The sequence below is a fragment of the Grus americana genome, chromosome 11 (assembly GCF_028858705.1).
Source record: "Grus americana isolate bGruAme1 chromosome 11, bGruAme1.mat, whole genome shotgun sequence".
NCBI lineage: Eukaryota > Metazoa > Chordata > Aves > Gruiformes > Gruidae > Grus > Grus americana.
Genome location: NC_072862.1, coordinates 22,425,620 through 22,448,024, shown reverse-complemented (window position 1 = coordinate 22,448,024; position 22,405 = coordinate 22,425,620). Strand labels below are relative to the sequence as shown.

Below are 22,405 nucleotides of genomic sequence, written 5' to 3'. Positions count from 1 at the left end.
GGTTTTATCATCACATGCTGACTAGAATTTTAAGTTGACTGCGTTTTTCATACTGTATTCATATACTTGTGCATACTTGCCACAATTTAGAAGAAAAAGAATTTATTCTGTGTACCTTTGAACTTGTGTTCATACTTTAAGGACCTAAAATGCATGGAAAAATCTTTAGATGTAGCAGCACAAACTTATTATATTGTCATACTTTTCTTTATGTCCAAAACAAATTTTTTACGGGATGAATATAATGCTGATCCGTTCTCATGTGTGTACCATCCAGTTGTTAGGGCCTGTTTTCAATTTAATGCCTTTATATGACACTATTGAAAGTCCATTCTAAATGAATGATGAAAATAACTAGTGATTTCAGAGAATGTTCATTGGTGAAATAATTTCTCAAGCATTTACTCTGTTTTGCTGGGAGAGTCTTCTGGTTCTATTTCTAGATGTTGCATCCAGTTTGGGTTTGGCATTTGTATTATTTAGAAGCATGTTGAATTTCTTTGTTGCTTTTAGTTCCAAACTAAATCTGCAACATACTTGCTTGAACATGTGGATGATTTCTGTAAGCATATGTTCTCATTATCTTTGTGTATTAGTCCAACAAATGGACCAGGGCACTTCACTACTTACAAACTGTGAGGTTTCTGGAGTGAGTGAGAATACTGAATAATGTCTTGCGTCTGATGTTATTTTTATATACTTCCTCTTTACATGCATGTAGTTTTAAAGGTGAGGTACTGGGCGTCAGTAAAAAGGAAATTTCTGCTTTTCTGGTTATCATCTCTCTCTTTCATGGAATAGTCACTCTGGAGACAAATGCTTGTGCCTATGGATCTAAACCTGCAGCTTCGCTGATAATTTTGCTATTATTGTCAAGGGAATGGGTAAGTCTGTACTCACAGAAAAGCTTGGGGTTTGTTCTTTACTGAAATTTAGGTCTTGAGGACCCTTTCCAGTTTCCATTTTAAGCTCAAATATTGAAGTTTTCTTGGTTTTCAAAATTTTGTCTTTATTGTGGTTATTTTTCGTTCTGCTAAGAGAATAGTTTGGCAAGATTTGAAGGAAAAGGAAGATGTGAATGTAAAAATGACAAATCAAAGAACATCGGTAGATATTAAAACATCCCAAATAATATGTTGTTTTAAAATATGATAGTGGTTTTAGTATACTGGTTACTAATTACAGCCTTTGTGATCAGAAGTAATAACTGGAGGTATAAAATGAGAGTCAGGGAAGAAAAGACTTACCAGGTTTATGCTGCTGAAATGCCCGGAGAGGAAATGGTTTGGTTTGGTCATGGCTAACCACACAACTACATTTGGCGATTAGACAGAGGGAAGAAGGAGACAGAGCTGCTTCTTATTAGCTAATTCTCAAAATGAACTTATCACTTCAATAGTGGGAAATAACTGTAAAAACCACCAGCTTTTTCTAGGTAGCAACACCGTCTGCTTCACAGGTTGTCAGCTTGGCTCTATTGTATGCTACTTTCGTCAAAGATACAGCCATGCGCCGCATCACTCAGCTTTGACATCTAGGCAGATTGGTTAGAAAAGCAGCTTTTGGCAGCCTGCACGTCGGTATTAGTCTTTGATTCAGCCAGAGCAGGGAGCTTTGATTCTGTCGCTGTTAGAGCGCACTGTGCATCATGGGTAAATGCAGTGTTAGCTGCGCTGCGGGGATGACCCTTATCTCGCTGCCCCGCTGATGGAGCCAACAGATCCGGCTTGCGTGCACATATGTCACTTCAGCTGATGGATTTTAATTTAAAAGTGTTTGCGGAGTGTGTGGCTTAGCTCTTGCAGGAAGTCTAGGGCCATATGTACACGGAAGAAAAGAAAATGCCTGAATCCATCTATATTTGATATTTAGTTTATAGTTGTTAGGAAAAGTAACATTAATCTGATTTTCACTAATAGTTTTACATGTCCATTGAGATATGTTAAAAATACTGTACTCAGTCTGTTTCCATTTTTCTGTAAGCCTTTCTTCTTCCTTATTGTTCCTCGATACAGTGGTGTTTGGGGGCTTTTTTTAACAGTATTTCAAGTTGAGGCTTATGCAGGAAGAAACTTCCAGTCTCAATTTCTGATAAAATATCGATTCAGTCAGTGCTGACCACTCTTTCAAAAAAGTAATTTAGATGTACAAAGAAACAAAGTTTTTCCATTGCTTTAAAGTTTTGTTCATGCAAAGTCATATTAATAGTACTAACTATTTTTAAATATTTAATTTCCATTTTCACTCTTTAGCTGCTCCATTCTCTGCTTCTTTGTAAAATACTGGCAGGCGTCCTTTCTCTTTCTCTGCCTTGGCAGATAATGAATGTCTATTTTCTGCTGAAACAGGAGTGCGATAAAACAATCAGAGTTCTAAAAATGAAAGGTTAATTTAAACTGGTTTGCATTCTCCTAATATTACACAGTTGGAATACTCACCAGATTCCTGGTCTCCCTAGTAATATACCATTGCACGTTGCAGGGAGATGAACCAAATTCATCCACTAGATTTTTTTTTTTTTTAAAGCACTGAAATTATCAGTGATTCTACTGGGCATGTATAGGAGGTGGCAGATGCCTCAAAACAGAGACCTTTACTAATAAGTTCTTTCTAATTCCAGTTGGGACTGGGTCAAGTGTCATATTGTCCATTTTTGCAGTGTACTTAATTTCTCACCCAGCTGAGAAAGCGCGTGCAGGGTGACGACAGGAAGTGAAGTAGTGTTGGAGAGGTGTTAACTGCTCCCCTAGTCATAGGGGGACTTACTCTAATTCTTGTTGCAAGCCTGGAGTGGAGTCTCTGACATTTTTGTCTGTTGGCATTTTTATTAAGTGGATGGATAAAAACCACCCTTGTAACCCTGCAGTGACTGGCTCATGTTCCGAGTCCGTTTTGAAGCAAAGGTACCCTATTTAGCATTAAGTCTTTCAAAACAGACCTGGGATTCTCAATTCCACGCTCCTGTTCCTACAGTGCTCTGTGTGCACTTTCTTCATAGTGGAGCAATACATCTTGTCATCCTTAAAGCTTCACACAAGTCATATTTGTTGCAATATTTTTCTTTTCCAGCTATCTGTAAAGTAGTAAGAAGTAGAAAGCAAGCTGCTTTTCTTTGTCAGTGGAGTTTCATTTTTACAAAATAACTCGTATGAAGCTTCCACTGCTCTTAACTTAACGGACAAGGAAGAGCTGAATGGGAGAAAGCCGTCAAATAACGCAGTACTGACTGTGCAGGCTTGGTTGCTTTAAAGGGCTGTCTTGCTCTTGCGCGGGAGGCTGCCTCTTGTGAAAGATAATTACTTCCCTGCTTCAAAGGTCAGATGTGATGGCAGGGAATAGGCCCATGAACAAAATGAGATCAAGCATTATGGTCAGTCAAGGATCATATTTATGTCTGGAAAAAGTACAAAAGACAAACAAAAAGTAAAGAAGAAACCCCTAACTTTAATCAGAGCCTCGGGCAGACCCCTGTCCAATTTTTTCTGATTAGGGCAGGACCCTTTTTGTTGATGAAAAGATTAAGTGATCCATTGAAGGTATCATTATTAAAATGTCAACAGATTATAGTCGATGCAGAAGGGTTATTAAATAGTTCACAATTTAAGGGCGAGGAAGGCGAAAAACGTCAGAGAACCTAAGAAGGGGGAAATAGGGATAATTCCTGACTTCCTGTTAAAAACAAATTTACCATACTTGTATGAAAAGTACTTACAAATAAGTTTGTAATTAGGAACCTATGATATACAAAATAGTGCGGCCTCACAGTCAGCAGAACAGAGAAACGTATTTTAGTATTTAAAGAGAGAATGTGAAGCAGTTCAGTATCGTAATAATTTCTTTAATGGATACTTTAGAGGGAATGATTTGTTTGTTTTTAATGGGTGGTTACACAGTTTCAATGTCACTAGCAAAACTCTGGATAATTTATCATTTTTAAGTTGAAAGCCAGCTGTATCACAGAGGGAAAGGGATTAGTTTCCTGTCAGCTTCCTTTTTGGAAAAAGTGATGTGTGCACACTGAAAATATTTCCAGCTTGGATAAAGTATGCTTGAAAATACCTTTCGGGTAGAGTCATATTTTGATGGGCAAAGAAAGAGGACTTGCTTTCAGTTTTACATGTTTATAGAAACATTTTGAGAAATCTAAGGGGCTTTTTTCTCCTTCACTTTTTTAAAGTACACGCTTTTCAAGCTAGGAGAGCTGTGCCAGCGTTAACCTTGATCTCTTCTGGCACTGCGGTCTGGTGGAGAACGTTCTTTCAGAAGTCACTCTGTACTTTGAACTGTTGAAGGGACTGCTGTGGTATGTGTGTGCAGCAAGGGTCACAGCATTTCATCGCTGAGAGACAACAGGAGAGCTTTATTTTTTATGTTCATATACATGTGAATGAAAGCAAAATGAAAAATGCAGGGCGTGGTGGGAATGCGGAATTTTGCTCCTTTGGAGTTTGGATGTGCCTGTTCCTAAAACAAAAGGTAGGGGAAATACTGCAAATGCTTTTATATTCATGCATATGTGGACTCTTTACTAAGTCTTTGGACTGATTAAAAAAAAGTAAAATTTCATTTTTCTATCAGTGCTCTGGGCACACAGGATGAGGCAGATAGTATTTATGTGAAACGTGAAAAAGACACACTGTGGAAGAGGGAAGGTGCATACACTATTGCAATGTGAGAATGCCCTACTGTAAATATAAAACAAATACAAATTACTATTAGTCATCAGTACTTCAGGATAAACCTTGACTAGGACTCAGTTTTAAAATGTTTCCTATTCTGTACAACTTCTTTAAGTTGGTTTTTTCTTTCCTTTTTTCTTGCCTTTATTCCTTAGCAATAACAGCATTCACGTGAAAATGAAATGGTTTATTTGCCAGATAGCTCCTATTGTGTTTTCCCTACCTGAAACTATTTTGCTTTCATTAGTAAATGGTTTCATCAAACCATCCCTTGGGATGCTTTACTACAAAACATGCCAAAAGTATCCCATGGGAGCAATCTTCCACTAACAGAGAAATAAATGAGATTTCTCCTATAGGTACTTTTTCCCAACTTCAGTTTCTAGAAACACAGTAGCTCACAAGATCCATTAAATCCCAAATCTCCTCTGAGTAACATGAAAGTAATCCTTTTATGTCAAACTGTAAAATAGTAAGAAAGTATTGCTTTTATTCATCAAAGCAAGGAAAGACACAAATAAGCATCTGTCATTTTGAAGTAGAACAACTTGGAAATGAGCAGTCTTAAAAGGAGTTTAAAGTTTTCGTTTGTTTTACACAGCAGTTGCTGAGTGACTTACTCAGGATGTTATTAGTAATTACTGCTTGACTCATGCTCTAAAGATGACCTGTGCAACAGAAATAGAGACTTGCTTAGATTACAGTGAAAACTGGTGTTTGACATGAAAGCCACATTACCCTGTTCTAACTGCATCTGAATTTGGACCAAATGTGCTGGCTGTCTACATATAAAGATACTAAGCAAAACCATGCTATTTGTTACTGAGAGTTTTGGTATACAATGCTCACCTGAGGATTTTCCTGTCTTTTCATTCTGTCTAGTGTTGAGGGTGAAGCTCCAAGCAGTGAAACTGGCACATCTTTGGATAGCCCATCCGCTTACCATCAAGGACCTATAACACACAGTTCAGCTGTAAGTCCAGACCATTACGATCATTCTGCTTACGGGCTGTATTCTGTCTCCCCTGGACAACAAAGGTCTCGGAGGCCGAAACTTCAGCACTCAACATCCATACTGCGAAAACAAGCAGAGGAAGAAGCTATTAAAAGGTCAAGATCACTTTCTGAGAGCTATGAACTCTCTTCAGACCTACAAGATAAGCAGGTATTTGAGCTTTGTTACCTAATTTATGACAATGGCAACATGTCTGTAAGCTGGGAAAAATCTTTTCTAGCATCACTTCAGTTGTGATGCTGAAAACACCTTTTTTTTTGTGACCAACTTAATTCAAAATAGTCATACGTCAGCATTTCTGAGGTTTTTGACTCTTTTTTGATCTGTTGTGTCATCCCTGTGTTCCATACACCTTCTCCCCCTTCCTGAAAAAATTCATTAAAGATAAGTTAATTACATTAAAATTAAAAACAGTTCTACTAGGAATTGTGGTTTCATGCTTGGGACAAGGAGTAGAATGTAATAATGCAAAATATTTTTCTAAGAGAGTGAGTGATTTTGAAACCTGGATATCTTTGTTGTTGCTGCAAGGCAGGAAGAACTTAGTGCAGCTGATATTCTGTCATATTTGTGAGGTAAATTCAAAGTCTTAATTAGTTTTACTCAACTAGGAAAAAACTCCCATATGCTTTACAAAGAACTGAATGGAAGCTATGTAGATGTTGAAAGCCTTTGCCCCTAAAAAGACACTTCTGTAAGACACACAGCCTCAGCCATTCCTTTTAAGCTCTATTCTGAATGTAGTCCTATTTGAAAAATGTTTCTTGCCATGTAAGTTCATATTTATAATTTGAAAATGATGCTGTAATAGCATAAGGTAAGCACATATGCAGAAAGCACTGGATTTCACTGGCAGATGAACAGTAGCCAAATACATCAATGTTTTTTAGTGGGTTTGTGCTTGGCCTTTTTGGTTGTGGGTTGTTGGTTTTGGTTTTTTTCTTTTGTTAAAGATCTTTCTTGCCACAGACTATTTTGTTTACTGTGAATCATTGTGGTGTATTGCATAGTCACTCCGACTTGTACATTAACATGGCAAAAGTGGAAGCAGGCAAAATTCTGCAGATAGGAAGTGAACTACTCTTGATTTTGGACCACACGTTGACAGTCGGTGAAATTTATAGGGGCTAAGTCTCACTTGCCACCTGTTTGTTCATTCTAAAATTTCAGGTTGGAGAATCATATATTGTTGTTCCAGAGAGACCTGGAAGAACAGAGCTTGAGCTCTGACTTAAAGTTGAAGCCAATATTTAGCATAGCAAATATGAGTTTAGTTTAGCCTTTATGCTCATCAAAGTCTGCCCCCCCCAAAGCAGTCGGAACATATCAAGTTCCTGATTCTTGATCTAGATTGTGCCAACTCTGCTATTAAATTGGACCTCCTTCTGTTATCTAAAATGTTACTTCCTTTTCCACCTTCGGCAATCATTTTTGCTAGATGTCTCATAAGGGATTGATATAGAGCGGAAGGCTTACTGAAGAGGTCTCCTGCACTGCAGATACTCCACAGAGCCTAATTCCATCTGTCCTTTTATGCCGGTTTGATAGAGAATGAGGACTGCAGATGTTGTTTTGTATTTGCTCAGGGAGTCCTACACAATAAAAAGTGACAATGATACATAAAGGAAGCTTGATACTGGAGAGTTGCTTACTGCTCTTGAAAAGCTCTCATTGCAATCTCAGAAGATACTGAAAATCTATTTAGAAAAATGTCCAAGGCTTTACCTAAAGGCAATGTGCATTAAATATGCATTAAAAGGTGCACTAAATATGCATTAAAATTTATTAGAAATATTAGTTACAAGTCCAGTAAATCATCTAGGCAAATTCCACAATACTCCTAATTAAAATTCCCACCACAACCCCCTAATTTATGATAATCAATGATGATATTTTCTGTGTAAACCTGACGGGCAGCAGCCCATTTGCAAGAATAAAGTCGAGATCATTTATTTTATACAATATTACTTTTTGTTTTATTCTTTCACACCAGCTATGCCAGTTTTCTTTTCTCTAAGTTTGACATTTAATTTTGAGAGGACAACTAAATTAACAATTCATCATTTGTTTTGAGATTAGTCCAGCAAAATAATCTCTCAGGATTTATTTAAACACTCGTGACCTAATGTATACTGTGGATAGAAATAGTAGCAAATGTGTAGCACCAGTGGCAGGGTTGTGGTAGAAGTTCTTAATAATTTTTTTAATCTTCAGAATCACTTACAAGTAACCTCATATCCTCTTTGACATGTGCAAATGTGGGGGTAGTATAACCCCCACTTGGGGGTGAAAGGCTAAACAATTGTTTTAAAGACGAACTACAGAAAATTATACAGAGCTTTACAGATTCCCAGCTCAGAGATCAGTCACAGGTTTTTGAGCTTAGTTAAAAGAAGTTTCAAGATACAGTCAAAAGAACGATTCCTTAGCAGTAATCTTGATCTGAGCCCATCTGAGAAGGTGACCTCCTCAGTTTATGCCAATAACTGTGCATAATATTTTTTTGCATCTAGAATTAATAAAAATAAAAATTAGTGATTCAGATTTAAAAACACCAGGCCAAAAAGGACTTCATCCTCAATGTGGAAGGGGAATGGGAGCACTGGAAGAAATAAGTCAGCTACTCCCAAATGGTAGACAAAACGGACTAGAAAATATTTTTAGTAGAATTTAGTTCCTTCCACAGAAGGGGATGAAGCCCCTCTGCACATCGATATCCGAACTTAAAAATTACTTGGAGAGAATTCCAAAGTACGAGAGAAGAGGCTGCGTGTGCATGTGTACGTAACATAAGTGATTAAAACATGATGTCTAATAAAAAAGGGTACCTGGATTTGCAGGTGAGGAGAAGTGACTTTTGAATCATTGGAGTATTATGAAAAGTACATGGACTTATAAAAAAATGCTGCCAGAAGAATGGTGGCTTTAATTGTAGTGCTAACCATATTGATTTGTGATGTCTGTTCTGTGTTTGTGAATAATGTGGATCCAGCAAAGACTGATCAGCACGGATCACAGTTACTCATCTTGTTCAGTGTTTTTTAAATAAGCAGTGCTTTTCATGATTTGGAAGGAAGGGTTTGAAAATATCTAATGAGTATTCCAAAAGTATTGACATGTCATTTTCACTAGGTTAAATTGATAGCATTTGTAATGTATTTATTTTGCATATTCATTTTGTTAATTGGAAACACTGGCAATGTTGAGTTTAATTACAAGAATGCAAATAGATTTGAATTTGTATTCAGAAAGTCTGAAATATGTTCTTAGTTTGAGGAGGACTGTGTATATGGATATTCTATCAGAGAAACCACTCTGGAAGCGTATGGTCTGGGAGGCTCAGTTTTGCTTTTGATATCAGGCCTATGTGAAACGATGCTGCCCAGTTTTTATTCATGCCGAAAGCAATGCATGCCTGGAAAGGTGATGGCTACTTTTAGAATTTACTCCCCAAATACTGCAATTTACGTTATACTTGGATTTCAGTTCTCTGCGGTTGTCCCTACAGAGAAAGAATGACTGCATTATGCTGCATTAGAGTGCTATCTTTCTGCTTTGACATGGGCACACCAGTGCTAATGTGTGAAACCCAAAATTTAAACACGCACACAAATTGGCAACACCTTAATTTTATATGACAGTATGCGCATAGCCATATTTTTGTCTGTATTTTTATGGTGGAATTTGCAAATGACTATTAGGTTCACTATTTGTGCAGTTGTTAGTCTGGGGCTTTGAGTTTTTACTTTTAAAACCAGTATACACTTTGAAAAATTTCTGAAAATTAAAGTTGTTAAAATAATTTTATTTTTTTTATACTTTAACCTTGTTCTAACCTGCATCAAGTTACAAAGTATTTGTGTTCACCCTTTCACAGGTGGAAATGCTAGAACGGAAATATGGAGGCCGTCTCATAACTAGACATGCTGCTCGTACTATACAAACAGCTTTTCGCCAGTATCAGATGAACAAAAACTTTGAGCGTCTTAGAAGTTCTATGTCTGAAAATCGTATGTCAAGACGTATTGTACTGTCCAATATGAGAATGCAGTTTTCCTTTGAAGGACCTGAGAAAGTCCACAGCTCTTACTTTGAAGGAAAACAAGTTTCTGTTACAAATGATGGGTCAAAGCTGGGATCCCTGGTTCAGTCTGAATGCGGTGACCTTGGAGAGTCAGCTACAATGAAGTCTCCAGCAGCATCTACTGATTTTGCTGACGCTATAACAGAACTGGAGGATGCTTTTTCCAGGCAAGTGAAATCCCTTGCAGAGTCCATTGATGACGCACTGAATTGCCGCAGTCTACATTCTGATGAAGTCCAGACTCCGGATCAAGTCAGAAGTCGTGAAATGGAAAGGGATACTTGTGCTCAAACTAAACCAGCGATTCACAATGTGGATCACAGGAAGCTTGATGAGATGACAGCGTCATACAGTGATGTTACATTATATATTGATGAGGAAGAGTTATCTCCACCCCTTCCACTTTCCCAGTCAGTAGACAGACCATCCAGCACAGAATCTGATTTGAGGCTCCGGTCCATGAACTCTTCTCAAGAGTACTGGTCCATGACCCACAAAGATGATAAAATAGACACTGATACGAGCTGCAGGAGTACCCCGTCACTGGAATGTCAGGAACAGAGGATGAGAATGGATCATCTACCACTGCTAACCATAGAGCCACCCAGTGACAGTTCAGTGGACTTGAGTGATCGCTCAGAGAGAGGCTCATTAAAGAGACAAAATGCATATGACCGCGGGATCACTAGTCAACAAGGAAGCCCGAAACACATCCCTCACAGTATCCCTGCCAAAATAATAACCCGAGAGGAACAGGAGGCAAGACATAGGGCTAGGCCTATAGATAGTCATTTAGCTATCAATGGCACAGCAAACAGGCAAAGCAAATCAGAGTCCGATTATTCTGATGGAGACAATGACAGCATCAACAGCACTTCCAACTCTAATGATACAATAAATTGCAGCTCAGAATCTTCTTCTAGAGACAGCCTAAGGGAGCAAACCTTGAGCAAGCAAACATACCACAAAGAAACTCGCAACAGCTGGGATTCCCCTGCCTTCAGTAATGATGTTATCAGGAAACGCCATTATAGGATTGGCCTGAATCTTTTTAACAAGTAAGTACAGCGTTTCCTCCTTTTCTCTCCATGTTCAGTAGAAACATAGCCACTGAACCAGGAATGTTTTTCTTGTCTCAGATAAGTGAGACTGGTGTTTGATACTGACTTTTCAGTGAAAAAATAAGCTGCTTGTGGTGACTGTTGTGTTAGAGTACTTACAAGTTGACATCTTCATAGTAAAACAGCTTCAGGGGAAAAGAAAAAATATAATTATGTGTATACATATATGGTAGTAAGCTATTGAAGAAGATGGATCGGATTCTTTTCTTGCTGGAAAATATGGTGGCTTAATCCTGATCCATTTTTGGTATTATAACAAATTCAGATTTCTTCCTGCCCTAATCACATAGGTATTGTAAAACATGTCATATGGGAATTAGCAATAACAAGCAATGCAAGACGAGCTTCCTGTTTAACACAGGCAGGGCCTGGAATTTGTTCAGTACATTTCATCAGAACTTTGATACTAAAAACCAATGCACTGAATATTATTATGCTAAATAAATATTTATTATTGATCATAAAATTATCATAAAATTTGTATTTCTGCCTATGACTTAATTTTCCCATGTATGGAGTTGTTTAAAATTTGTATTAAAAAGCTTTATCAAGTTTCTTTCTTTTATTGGACACTCCCATGTGCATGTAAAAAACCATGAAAATTACGATAGAGGGTAACAAATAATATACTACTTTGAACTATTCACATTATTGGAGTTACACAGATCTCATTAGAACTGTCATAATCTGAGGATGAAAACAGCTAGGTAGTTGGCATTAGAATTCCTAGTTTTTCTTCACTGCTTAGTTAATGCCTAGTGTGCCAATTTCCCTGCCCTAGAATAGGTATCATTTACTTAAACCTTTCCTGGTACTAGTGCTTATAAAGCTCCTCAGAACACTTAGGTGAAAGATGCTAAGTGCCCGATTTTTTTCCTATTCTTCTTTAAAATATTGTTGGCAGCTCACAGTGTTTGTATAAGTTTTTGACATTTTCCTACAGAGTACTTCAGGATTTCTCTATGAAATTTTTGTAGCTTCTGAAGAGCTAATAGATATTTCAGCGTGCTGTCATAGACCTTGCTTCACAGTCTCCTACAGCTTGAATGAGTTCAGCCCTCCTTTTCAGCTGGCACTGCCATGATTTGTTTTGTTTGGATTAATAGGTCAGTGGTTCATCATATAATAATATGTTATAACATTGTAGCTAATTAAAGCTTTTTGATGCCATCACGTGAAGCTGTGCGTTACAATACTGAGTATGGATCGGCCAGGTTTGGCCGTAAAAACTTTCAGGTTTGGGTTTTTTTTATCTTTGTAAAAAGTTAGTAAGCCTTTACAGAAGCAGCTTTTAACCTATTGGAAGTATGTAAGTAGTAGGATCTCTGCAGCTTTTATTGCTCATGAAGTAGACTGGGTAGGAAGATATATCAACTGGGCTTTTTTAGAAGATTTGAAATCATTAACGTCCTTGGTGGGGAGGAAGCTGTCAGTACTGTTTGGCTGACATTTAAAAGACTTGGTGTTTGCTCGGTTTTTTGCACAGCAATTAAGCCTTAAGCAGTCAATGATCAGTGAACTTCAGGCTTGGTAATACAGTCTGAGTCAATTGCAGAAGGGTGTGAGAAAAAAGGTGAATGGAAAAAGTGCTCTAGCAGCACACAGTGATGAATGAGAGCGTTGGAAATTGTTAGATGCTTCTAGTCACATGCCATCTCAGTAGGAGGCTGAAAGTGAAAAACAAACACCAGGAATAGAGAAGAATAGAGACTGTTAAGTTTGAAACACATCTAAGTGATCTTGCTGCATGGACTTGAACAGAGATAAACCTTTTTTATATATTCGTTGGTTGTAAGATGACTTGCAGGTTCTTAGCAGTGAGTTCTAAAAGCACTACGCAGAACTCCAGGCAGCAGTGTGGTGATCTTCTGCTGTGTATGACTGTTTCATTCCCCCACCGCATTGCATCTCTGGTATTGATACAGAACTGAAGATTCTCATTACCTTCTGTTGAGTCACTCTGAGTCTACTGATAGACAGTCTCCATGTATCTCATGTGTCTTGGTTTTGATTATGGCTCTTCAAGTCCGCAGATGGTGATGTTTTCGTTAATAACCTTATTTCCCCTCTGAGCAATGTCAAGTATTGAACCATCATAGAACGTGATGGTGCATGAATCTCTAAACTCTTTCGAAAAGGGAGCTGGGAAACTTCCAAAGCTTTAGCCCTTAAAAAGTTCGGAAGGAGACTCTTAGGAGTGTATCAGGTGGGATTACAAACTGCATTTTGTGAGGTAAGTGAAGCGATAGAGACTGTTCAGGCATTTGCCAGGATTTACAAGTGATGATTTCTTCAAGATGAAGAATTCTTTTTTCTTTTAAATATGTGCTGTATGGGTGCATTAGTTTCAGTTAACTTCTGAGCATTATGCTCATTCTTCTCATCACATGAAGTGTGTCATTGCATCTTGTGCGTCCAAATATGTTTTGAAAAGAAAGCCACATCCTAGAGGTCCATTTCCTTGGTGAAGACTGTTATTTCACATACAGGACACTGTAAAGGAGGATTGCCCAACCTGGCTAGACATGGGCCAGGAAGGGGGTCTGCAGGTCAGGTGGACTTTCTGCAAATCAGTTCCATCTTTGCAGTTTCTCTCTCATGACATGGCAAAAACGCAACTGCACAGCACCTCACGTGAGCAAGGGTCTGCCTACGCATTCACTTGCGTATTGCAAACTGCTTGTGCTCCCTATCGTGTGACCAGATGTACACCCGCAATGTGAGGGGATACAATTTTAATCTACTCTCTAGTGTTCAAGTCAATGCAGCAGAGTCATTTTAGATGTCTTTTAACCACATGATCTTCCATGACACATTTATGATCATAAAATGAGAGAGTAGTACAAGTCTTGGCAGCGAGCTCCTGAGAGGATGTGCGCTCCACCCGTGTGGAAGGACTGTGCGCGGAACTGAAAGAAGTGGCTTTGAAGTTACCTATTACGAAAAGTCAAATTTTTTCCCAAATGTCTGCATCTACCAGAGGAAATGTTAGGGCTGTCTTTTACTAGAAGTTCATGCTAATTTCATTGCATTTTTGAACTCTTCCTTGCAAATTAAGATCCCAAACCTTAATTAACAAATAATCATGTCATTTCTTTCTGATACATGAAGCTTGGTTGAAATGCAAAGAATTTAGAACCTTAAAGAAGTGCAGGAATTATAGTAAACACTTCTGCTTTGTTCACTAGGAGTGTTGAAAGAATGAAGTTTTTAAAAGCATGGGAAGTCACTATCCTCACAGCTGAATTCAACAGATGCTTTGTAATTTTTCTGGCTTTCCTATTACAGTAATAATTTTCAGAAGCCAAAGTGCAGTTTTCTTACCAGAGGCTCTTTATTAAAATAGCTGGTTATGGGTGGAGTAAAAGTTGAGCACAGCTGGTGGTCTAGTTCACTTAATCACTACTATATGTACAACATTAGTAGCACAAAGGTCCTTGGAGAATGGAGAACATGGGACAGTAGAAAAAAAACTATAGGTAATTGAAAACCATTTTTCTAGGAGTTTTATCACTAGGTGATCATAGAACTTGTTTCAAGCTGTAACTTGGCACTCAATTTGGAACCTTAGTGTTGATTACAGTAGTATACTTTTTTAAAGATGTTTTGCGGTATCCACTATACTAGAATGTAAAGTATCCCTAACCGGAATGATTTCTGCCAAAGAAATTGCAACTAAGTACCAGCTTCTGTACATTCTCCTGTTTTTGAATGGCAGTAGTGATTTCACCCTGTCAATGGGCTGTCAGATTGTGTGTTACCATTCATTGCCTGCCGAAAGGAAGGATTGCAGGTGCGTGCTCAGAGTGCAAGGGCTCCCAGGGAAGCTTGGTGAGGCCAGCTGTGTTGAATTAGGCATTTTCTTCAGTGTAGTTTGAAAGGGATGTAGTCTGGGAGAAATTACACTAGAAACCATTCCTTCCTTATAGGCAGAAGGAAAACACTACCTAGAAAGGTTTATTTTGCAGGCTCCAAACCCTGCCAATGCAAATCCAGCCTTTGAGACTGGTTTGCTTATAAACAAGGCTTCAAGAGGGCTTTTGACTACTGCTTTAAAAAAAAAAAAAACAGGGAAGGAAAAAAAAAAAGTAAAAAGGGCTGTGATTTTATCCTCATGTTTGTTTTGACTGCAGGCTGGAAATACCAGGTTTACCAGTTACTGCAGCCCAATCCGGTAGGATTTTCAGGTTCCATTCTGCTACCGGTGCAGTGATGGTTCTAACAGATTAAATAGGACCAAATGGTTTAACCTCAGGAGTCTGAGGAAACATGTGCTGCCCTTGGGTCAACTTTGCAGTCAGTAGTAGCAGACTAATTCTGCGCAGAGTTGTGCGTGTGTAGGAGGAAGTATATTGCCGTATTCCGTTCTCTTGTGCCACCGTGATGGTGGCAGTAGCTCTGGCTCCTCACCAAGTATTAGCGGCTACCAGGTATGTCTGTAGATACCACTGCCCTCCCTTACTCTCTCCTCAAACTGCAGTGACACACCCTCCTGGGCCATGTTGAATAGAGTACGGTGTAGCGATTATTCAGCATTCTTTTGGGCAGAGAGAACAAACACTTCCTCTATTAATAAAGTATTTTCAACAAAACTTGGGCAACGTTAGAGTGGTTTGAAAATTTGATGCGACTGTGGCTAGTATTATAAAATATGGGAGATGAAAGTTTGTGCTTCTCAGACTCATTTGTTAATCTAGCAGAGACTAGAGTCAGATTTACTATCTCCTTTGGGGTATCAGATACTGGAAGACGCTGGCAATATTCCTGTGGCATTGTGATTTCTTGCCGCGGGCACCAGTCTTGCTGGGGCCAATTTTTAACATTGCTGGTGAAGAGAGACTGTGAAGTACAGCTCCTGGGCCGCTGGCACCCTGCTGCTCTGCTTTTTATGCTGAGGGCTCTTCTTGTGTAGTGTTTTTTGAAGATTTTATGGCCTAATCTTGCACATACATCTTGGAGGTAAACAAATACAATTTTACATTGCTTGAACAGAGGCTAGGCTATAAATACTTTTACAATACATTTTCCCAGATGCCTTTCACCCCCCACCCCCCCCTTTTTGTCCTCTTTTGCTTCCTGGGAAGGGTAGTGACAGCTGGAAAACTGTTCCCCATGTGTCCTCAGTCCATTACCACGTACTGTTTTGAAGAGTTCTGTAGCTTCCTTTATAACGGGCTATTATGAAGGTTCCCACTATTCCAAAGTTCTCTCAAAGGATTTATTGACAGAGCTAAAAAGGCATGAGTGTCTGTTTGCATTATGCAGTGATGTATCACCCTTTGACCTGAAAGCCCTACCGGTTTAATTTGTTGCATGATGAGGATGAATTTATTCAAAATTTAAAAATCACTATTGATATGAATTGAATACTAATTCCAGGAGCAGACTTTCTTAAATATGTCTAGATTCCTTGGAATGTTAATTTAAGTATTTCTTTATTTTACTAAGCAGATATGAGAGGAATTTGCTGAGTGCCAGTGGGATTATACCAAATACAAAATTGAAGATTATAATTTCTAGAGAAATTCTTGTTGGAAATCTGAGGCACACAATAATAATATTTGTGAGAAGCCACATCTTGCATTTTCATGAAAGCAGCTTTAACTGTTCGCCAGAGGTATACGGTTTCCATCATTTACATGTAGGTAGAGATTGAAGGTAATTTGGATTCCTAAATAGTGTTACATTCAGAAAGTACTGCAAACTTTTTCTCTATTTGAAATCTTTAAAAGTTGCTAGATGTTATTAATTTTTTTTAAAGAAGTTTTGCAAGTAGCCATTAGTTTCAATATTATAATAAGATTACTAATCTGATGTTCCTCCATATATACTAATCACATGCCTAATGAATTTCATTTAAGATGCTGAACCTACCTTCTGTATTGCTTTTAGTCAGGTCTCATGGCATTCATTCAGCATTCTAATATCTGGTCTGAAAACATATATTTTTAGACTGTCCCCCTTAGAATTTTAAGTTGAAAGCTTATTGGAAACCTTTCTAATGATTTTTAGACTTTGTAAGTGCAGATTGATTAGGAGGGAGAAGGTGTAAATCAAACTAAGTTGGTTCTCTTTACCTTTGAACTAATTCTTTTATTTTGTCAGCTGATCTCTAGTATCTTTGCAAATCATATATTTTCTGTGATTTTTTTGAATGATTCAAGAGAAAGAGGAAAGGGGAGACAAGAGGCTTATTCAGGATTTCACAACAGAGCCGTTTGCCATCCTCGTGTGTAGGCTGAGAGGGACTTTACTGTTGTAACAACATCTGGACCGCAGATTATTCAGCCGCAGACAGTTCCAACAAAAATTAAAATCAAAGCTCTCCGTGTAGCTTGTCCTCTAACATGCTGAGGAGTTAGTAAGAAGAGAAGAATGTTCTTAGTATGACTCTCATTGTTTCTAAAAATGTTTAGCCCTAAGTGAAAACACCCAAAAAAAAAAAAAGTTCTGTGTGTTTTGCTTTACTCTGTGCGTGTTTTATTTTTTCTCCCTGAGGACCCATTTTTCCTCCTTTTTTTCCGAAATGAGTGCTTTGATTAGCATACATTATGTCCTGCCCATAAGGAACAGCTGAAGTGTATAACTGTGAGAATTCAACCAATAGTATATTTAAGCACCAGTTTCATATATGGTCACAAGGATTCCCTTTATTGCTATTAAAAGGGAGTATAAACTTTACCAAATGTTAAAAGCAAACATTTTTTTGCTTTTGAAAGGCTGCACTATGACTGTGCGCAAGCGTCCCTGGAACCCTGAAAGAGCCATTACCTCATCCTCTGCCGCCAGCTCCGCCTGCCCTTAAACATTCTGGGCACACGTCTCCCTCCCGCTGCTACGTGCCAGGAATCGGTAACTGCTCTGCTCTAACAATGCCTGGGTGCGTGCTCAGGATACAGCCAGTTATTAAAAAATGACCGTATGAATGGAGGAATTTGACTGGGTGAGCAGCTCCCAGACGAGCATCTGATATGACTCTGGAAGCCAGAATTTTAATTTCTTCCCTCTCCCTGCAAATCTCAAGTGACCAAATTTTGAGGATGAAAAATGTGACCAGCTGCCCTTGTAGGCATAGAGAGGACAGTTTGGATAGGGAGTTGGGAAGCTGCGTAGGAAGAAGAGTTAAGGAAAGGAAAACGGGGCACCAACTCTTTCCTCCTGTTTAACATTCACATCTTATCTACTGAATTGGGGTTTGGTGGGTCTGTAAATGAAAAATCTGGAGATCTGTAAACACTATTTTTGCATTGCCAATTTCAAAGGTGTTCCTTTGAAAGTAAATGTGATTGTCAGTGTTTCCCATTTGCAGTCAGCAGAGTTGCAGAAATTGAAGCTGAAGTGCTTCTGTTGTGTGTAACTGGGGTGAGGGTGTGGAAAGAGAATTTAGGGCAGGGACACTTAGAAAATGTTAAGACAGCGACTGTTCCTCAGTTTCAAGGACATAGTCATCAATGTCTCATTCCTGACTATAGTTGCATAAACATGAAAGCAATAGTCAGCCCTGGCAAATAGTTCTGAGAGAGCCGGCAGGTTTCTCATGTATCTCATCTCAAAGTGGAGCATATTTTACTCTGCTGGCAGCTACAAACTCTTTTCCCTACTCTTTGAGAAATGCAGGGATGCAATGGGGTCAGAGGAGGTGAGAAAATCCTCGTAGAGTGTTTTGGTCCATTTATTTAACAAAAATATTTCCTTCTTTCTTGCAAGGAAGGAAGGAGCGGGGGAAAAAAAGCAGGCAGTCCACTGCCAAGAGAAGGAATAACGCGGATCTACAAAATCTGCTATAGCGTGATGACTCAGGATTGTTTTTACTAGCCAGGACATGTCCAGCTACTGCATTGCAACTGCTTGGGGTGTGCCTTCTGATTCTCTTCACTGTGCCAGCTGCTTTGTTCCTCAAGGCTGATGCTTCTCATACGGAAAAATTGTATTTCTGAAATAGCTTTAAACTCTGTTTTTCCTCCTTTATTAGAATAAGCCAGACTTTCTGCTTGGAGCCCTTAGCTGCCTTTTATACATTTTTTATGGTTTTGTAATTGGCTCTGATTCAGATGATAGTTTTCAGACAAGCCTAAACATTCAGTAGCAGTAATAATGTTTAGTGTATAATTTTCTAGCACTTTACCAGGAAATGGTGACATAAAGAAACCGATGGATCAGACAGAAAGTTATGGTAGAACTGTTTGGGTCAGTTACCCAATTTTGTGAAAACAGATCTCTGCAGAGTTTCCTCTCTTTATTTTGCTCTGCTACTGAATAGAGCTGGGCACTGAGATCACTTCCTAGGAAATTCTTTTGTTAGTGACATGAGTATAAATTAACTTTCACTGACTGGAGATTACTTCAGGTAATTTGGTGTAATTGCAAGTAAGCTGTGACATTCACATCTGCGGTGGTAGTTTCTTGGTTTGGTCTTGAACGTACCTGAGAAGATCATTCAAAAGTGAGAAGACTAACATATAATTTAGTGGAGAGAAGTCTTCCCCGCTGTGGGGGAAACTGTAGGGCTCCTGCCCAAACAATGTGAATAACTATCTCCCCGTTTCCACGAGATGCAGAGAAGCTGCGAGAAACGTGCTGCTTTTTGGCTTATTTTCCTGACCCAGAGACTCTTTCTTGTAATTACCAGAAGATGCAATTTACACCTAGTTTTTCTTTCTCTTCATTAAACATTTGTGTAACATGAAGACAACACAGATCAGGCTTCCCAGGCAGTTTCTCTTTAGTTTTTTCCCTTTCATTCCCTTTCTTGCATTGCTGCTTAGTTGAGTGAACTCTGACAAGTTGTTTTGGCACTAGTTTTGGTAGTTTTTTAACGATGTTGGGTTTTTTTCTTCTTTCTCAGAAGGTTTAAAATAGGCATAGTGATTCTCTTAGCTTCGTTGTGGCAGCAGTAGGATATTCAGCAAAAGTGAAGGAAGAAGTACAACCATAGAAATAAAATTTAGCTGTCTGCCAAACTAAGGAGAATGTTCAACTAGCTTGTTATTGCCAGCTTGGCTATTTAAAAATACTTCTTAAATGATTCTAAGAAAAGTCTTAGATTCTTACTGTTAAATACCCATCCCTGGATTTTAATGTTAAACTAATGCTTAGTTTTGTGACAACTGTAAATATTTTCAAAATGGGATCTCTAGTATCAAAGGCAAGGAAGATTATTTTCTTTTAACAGAGGGCTGGCATCATAGCTGCATTAAATTCTCCACCCCCAACATGAAAATATTTCTTTGGCACGTTTGTGACCTGTTTCTGTTTGCAGTGTTGACAGCCTCTGAGAAATGTTTGTAGTTCTGGTTTGCTTGTTTGCTAGATTCTCTCAACTTATGATCCTTTCAGTGTAGCGCATGTTTGTGTGCCTAAACGTAGACAAGAAACCAAAAAGCGTCGATGTGCCTTCAGAAATACTGAAGTTCTTTCTAGATGTTTCACCATTTTTAGTCAGGCTAGCTTTATCCCCCTTGCCTCAGGGCTGTAAGAACCGTATGTTTGTGGTTATTTACCTTGTGTGAACAAACCCGTAGTTTACCTGAAAAGATACTTTTGGCATTGCTGGGTATTGGAAATCTAGTCTTGGGCAAGCTGCTTTCTGTGCTCATTTGTTTATTAATGCTTCCATTTCACAGCTCTGTTATTGTCTGAGCATCTAAAAGGAAATGCAAAGATCTAATGTGGGTTTGGATGCCTGTAAGCTTTACATGTTTAGCAAGTCAAAATAGGGAAGGCTTTATACACCTTCGTACTGTGGTTTTGTTGAATGGTTCTTTTCGAGGTGGTGCTTGCTATTCTTCTCTCCTGTTAGCCAGCGTGGACATAGGTACTTTATCTGCACTGTGGCTCGGTTGGTAGGAGTGAGAGCAGAGAGTGATGCCAGCGCTGGCACTGCCACTGAAGTGCTCCCCTAACTCTACAGCGCTTACCTTAATGTGTTCCTTTTGCAGTAAGGCTGGCTGTCCCAGTATGTCTAGTAGGTAACAGTAAATGCTAAGTTTGTGCTCATCTCTTTCTTACCATCTAGAATCTGACTAGCAGCTTTTCCTCTACCAAATTCACTTTTCAAATTCACTGCGGTGTTTTTGCAAAAATAGTATTTCCTGTAATTTCAAAGATAACATTTTGAATGTCTAGGTAATACAGAGCCTTATTTCCCAGGTACCTCTAACCTTTGGAATCTGGTGTTACTTTATGTCCAACGACAGCGTAAGGTGGTGTGTTTCTAACCGTGTTTCTTTTTGTGGCTTAAACAGCAAGCTGTGCATCTGTCCCTGCTCCTGAGCTACCTGCGGGGTTGTGGGAGCACAGTTGTTGACAGCTGAAGTCAGTCAGCAGATGCTGTTATCCTTCCATCTTCAAAGGAGGAGCTGTTTCAGACCTCTCCTGCTTTCTCACATTCTGGCAGGTCTTGAGCACCTATGAAAACAGGAAATGTCAAACCAGGGACTGAAGTTATGTGATTTTGACAGTCCATATTTAGTAATTCATGGAGCTTTAGGGCTGGTTTTTATCACTGGCAATCCAGATTTTCTGCCACAGCTACTTGGTGATTATCTTTGCAGGCTGATGGTATTCTCACGTGGTGTAAATGATTGTCATGACACGTATCCTAAAGCTGCCTGTCAGTGATTCCTCTGACCAGGTGAAAGTTAATTGAGACAAATGATGATACATTCAGAATTATAGATCTGGATCGCTGCTCTCCTTACTAATTTGCTCATGGCAATAGAAATACTAGGAATGCAGTGTTTTTCTAAAGATTCTTATATACATGTAGGTTTTAGTCTAATGAAAAAAAAATCTTTTTTTTTTTTTTTCTTTCTATATATCCCTAACTTGGACAAGGCAGTCTTCTCTCAGGAATGTACCAACTTTAATATTATTACCCTATTTATTGCCTTTTCTACCCCATACTCCAAAGGAGAGCTCATTCTTAGGAGAGTCTCGTACATCACTTACATTAGCAAAACTCCTAAACATACTGACCTTTTTGTGACCTTGCGTGACTTTTCCAGATTCAACCTGCATAGCTTTTAAAAGACAACTCCTCCTCAGCTTCACAAGCTATAAAACCCCAACAAACCACCACTCTAATGAGATCTACACAAATGTCAGCAAGTTATATGAACTTCCACTGAATTTACGCTTTCAGCGCTGCATGTAGAACTTGCTGAGTAAATACGCCATCTCCTTCCAGTTAGTATTAGGCCTAGGAAGGAAAGGGGTAGTACCAACTAGCGGAAACAGCAGTGATGTGCAGGGATTTACTATTGTCTTGGCTTTTGAGGGAGTAGGTTTTTAGTGGGGGTGGGGTTGGGGTCTTTTTCCTCTTTGTTTTTCTTTGTTTTTATTAACTGTTGTCTGTGTGTGATTTTGCACTCTTTATTCCTGGAATTTGCTTCCTGTTAAAGATGTCCATTTCTAAAAATTGCTGCAGGATCCAACCTGTCTTCAGAAACACCTAATACAACATTTTTACTGGATATGACCAGTACTCTCTAATAAACTATGCTTA

The 22,405-nt window shown here is 38.7% G+C and overlaps 1 protein-coding gene across 17 annotated transcripts in view; it reads left to right on the top strand.

Annotated features, from left to right (window-relative positions):
• IQSEC1 (IQ motif and Sec7 domain ArfGEF 1) overlaps nt 1–22,405 on the top strand; it is a 341,486-nt gene that overhangs the window by 282,190 nt on the left and 36,891 nt on the right. For 16 of the 17 annotated variants that reach the window (XM_054837997.1, XM_054837996.1, XM_054837995.1 and 13 more), the window contains 2 exons: nt 5,562–5,844; nt 9,572–10,836. In XM_054837997.1, coding sequence (XP_054693972.1) covers nt 5,562–5,844; nt 9,572–10,836 — 1,548 coding nt within the window. Of the gene's footprint in view, nt 1–4,134; nt 4,477–5,561; nt 5,845–9,571; nt 10,837–22,405 lie in introns of those variants that run through there. The other variant, XM_054838006.1, reaches the window with a different exon arrangement.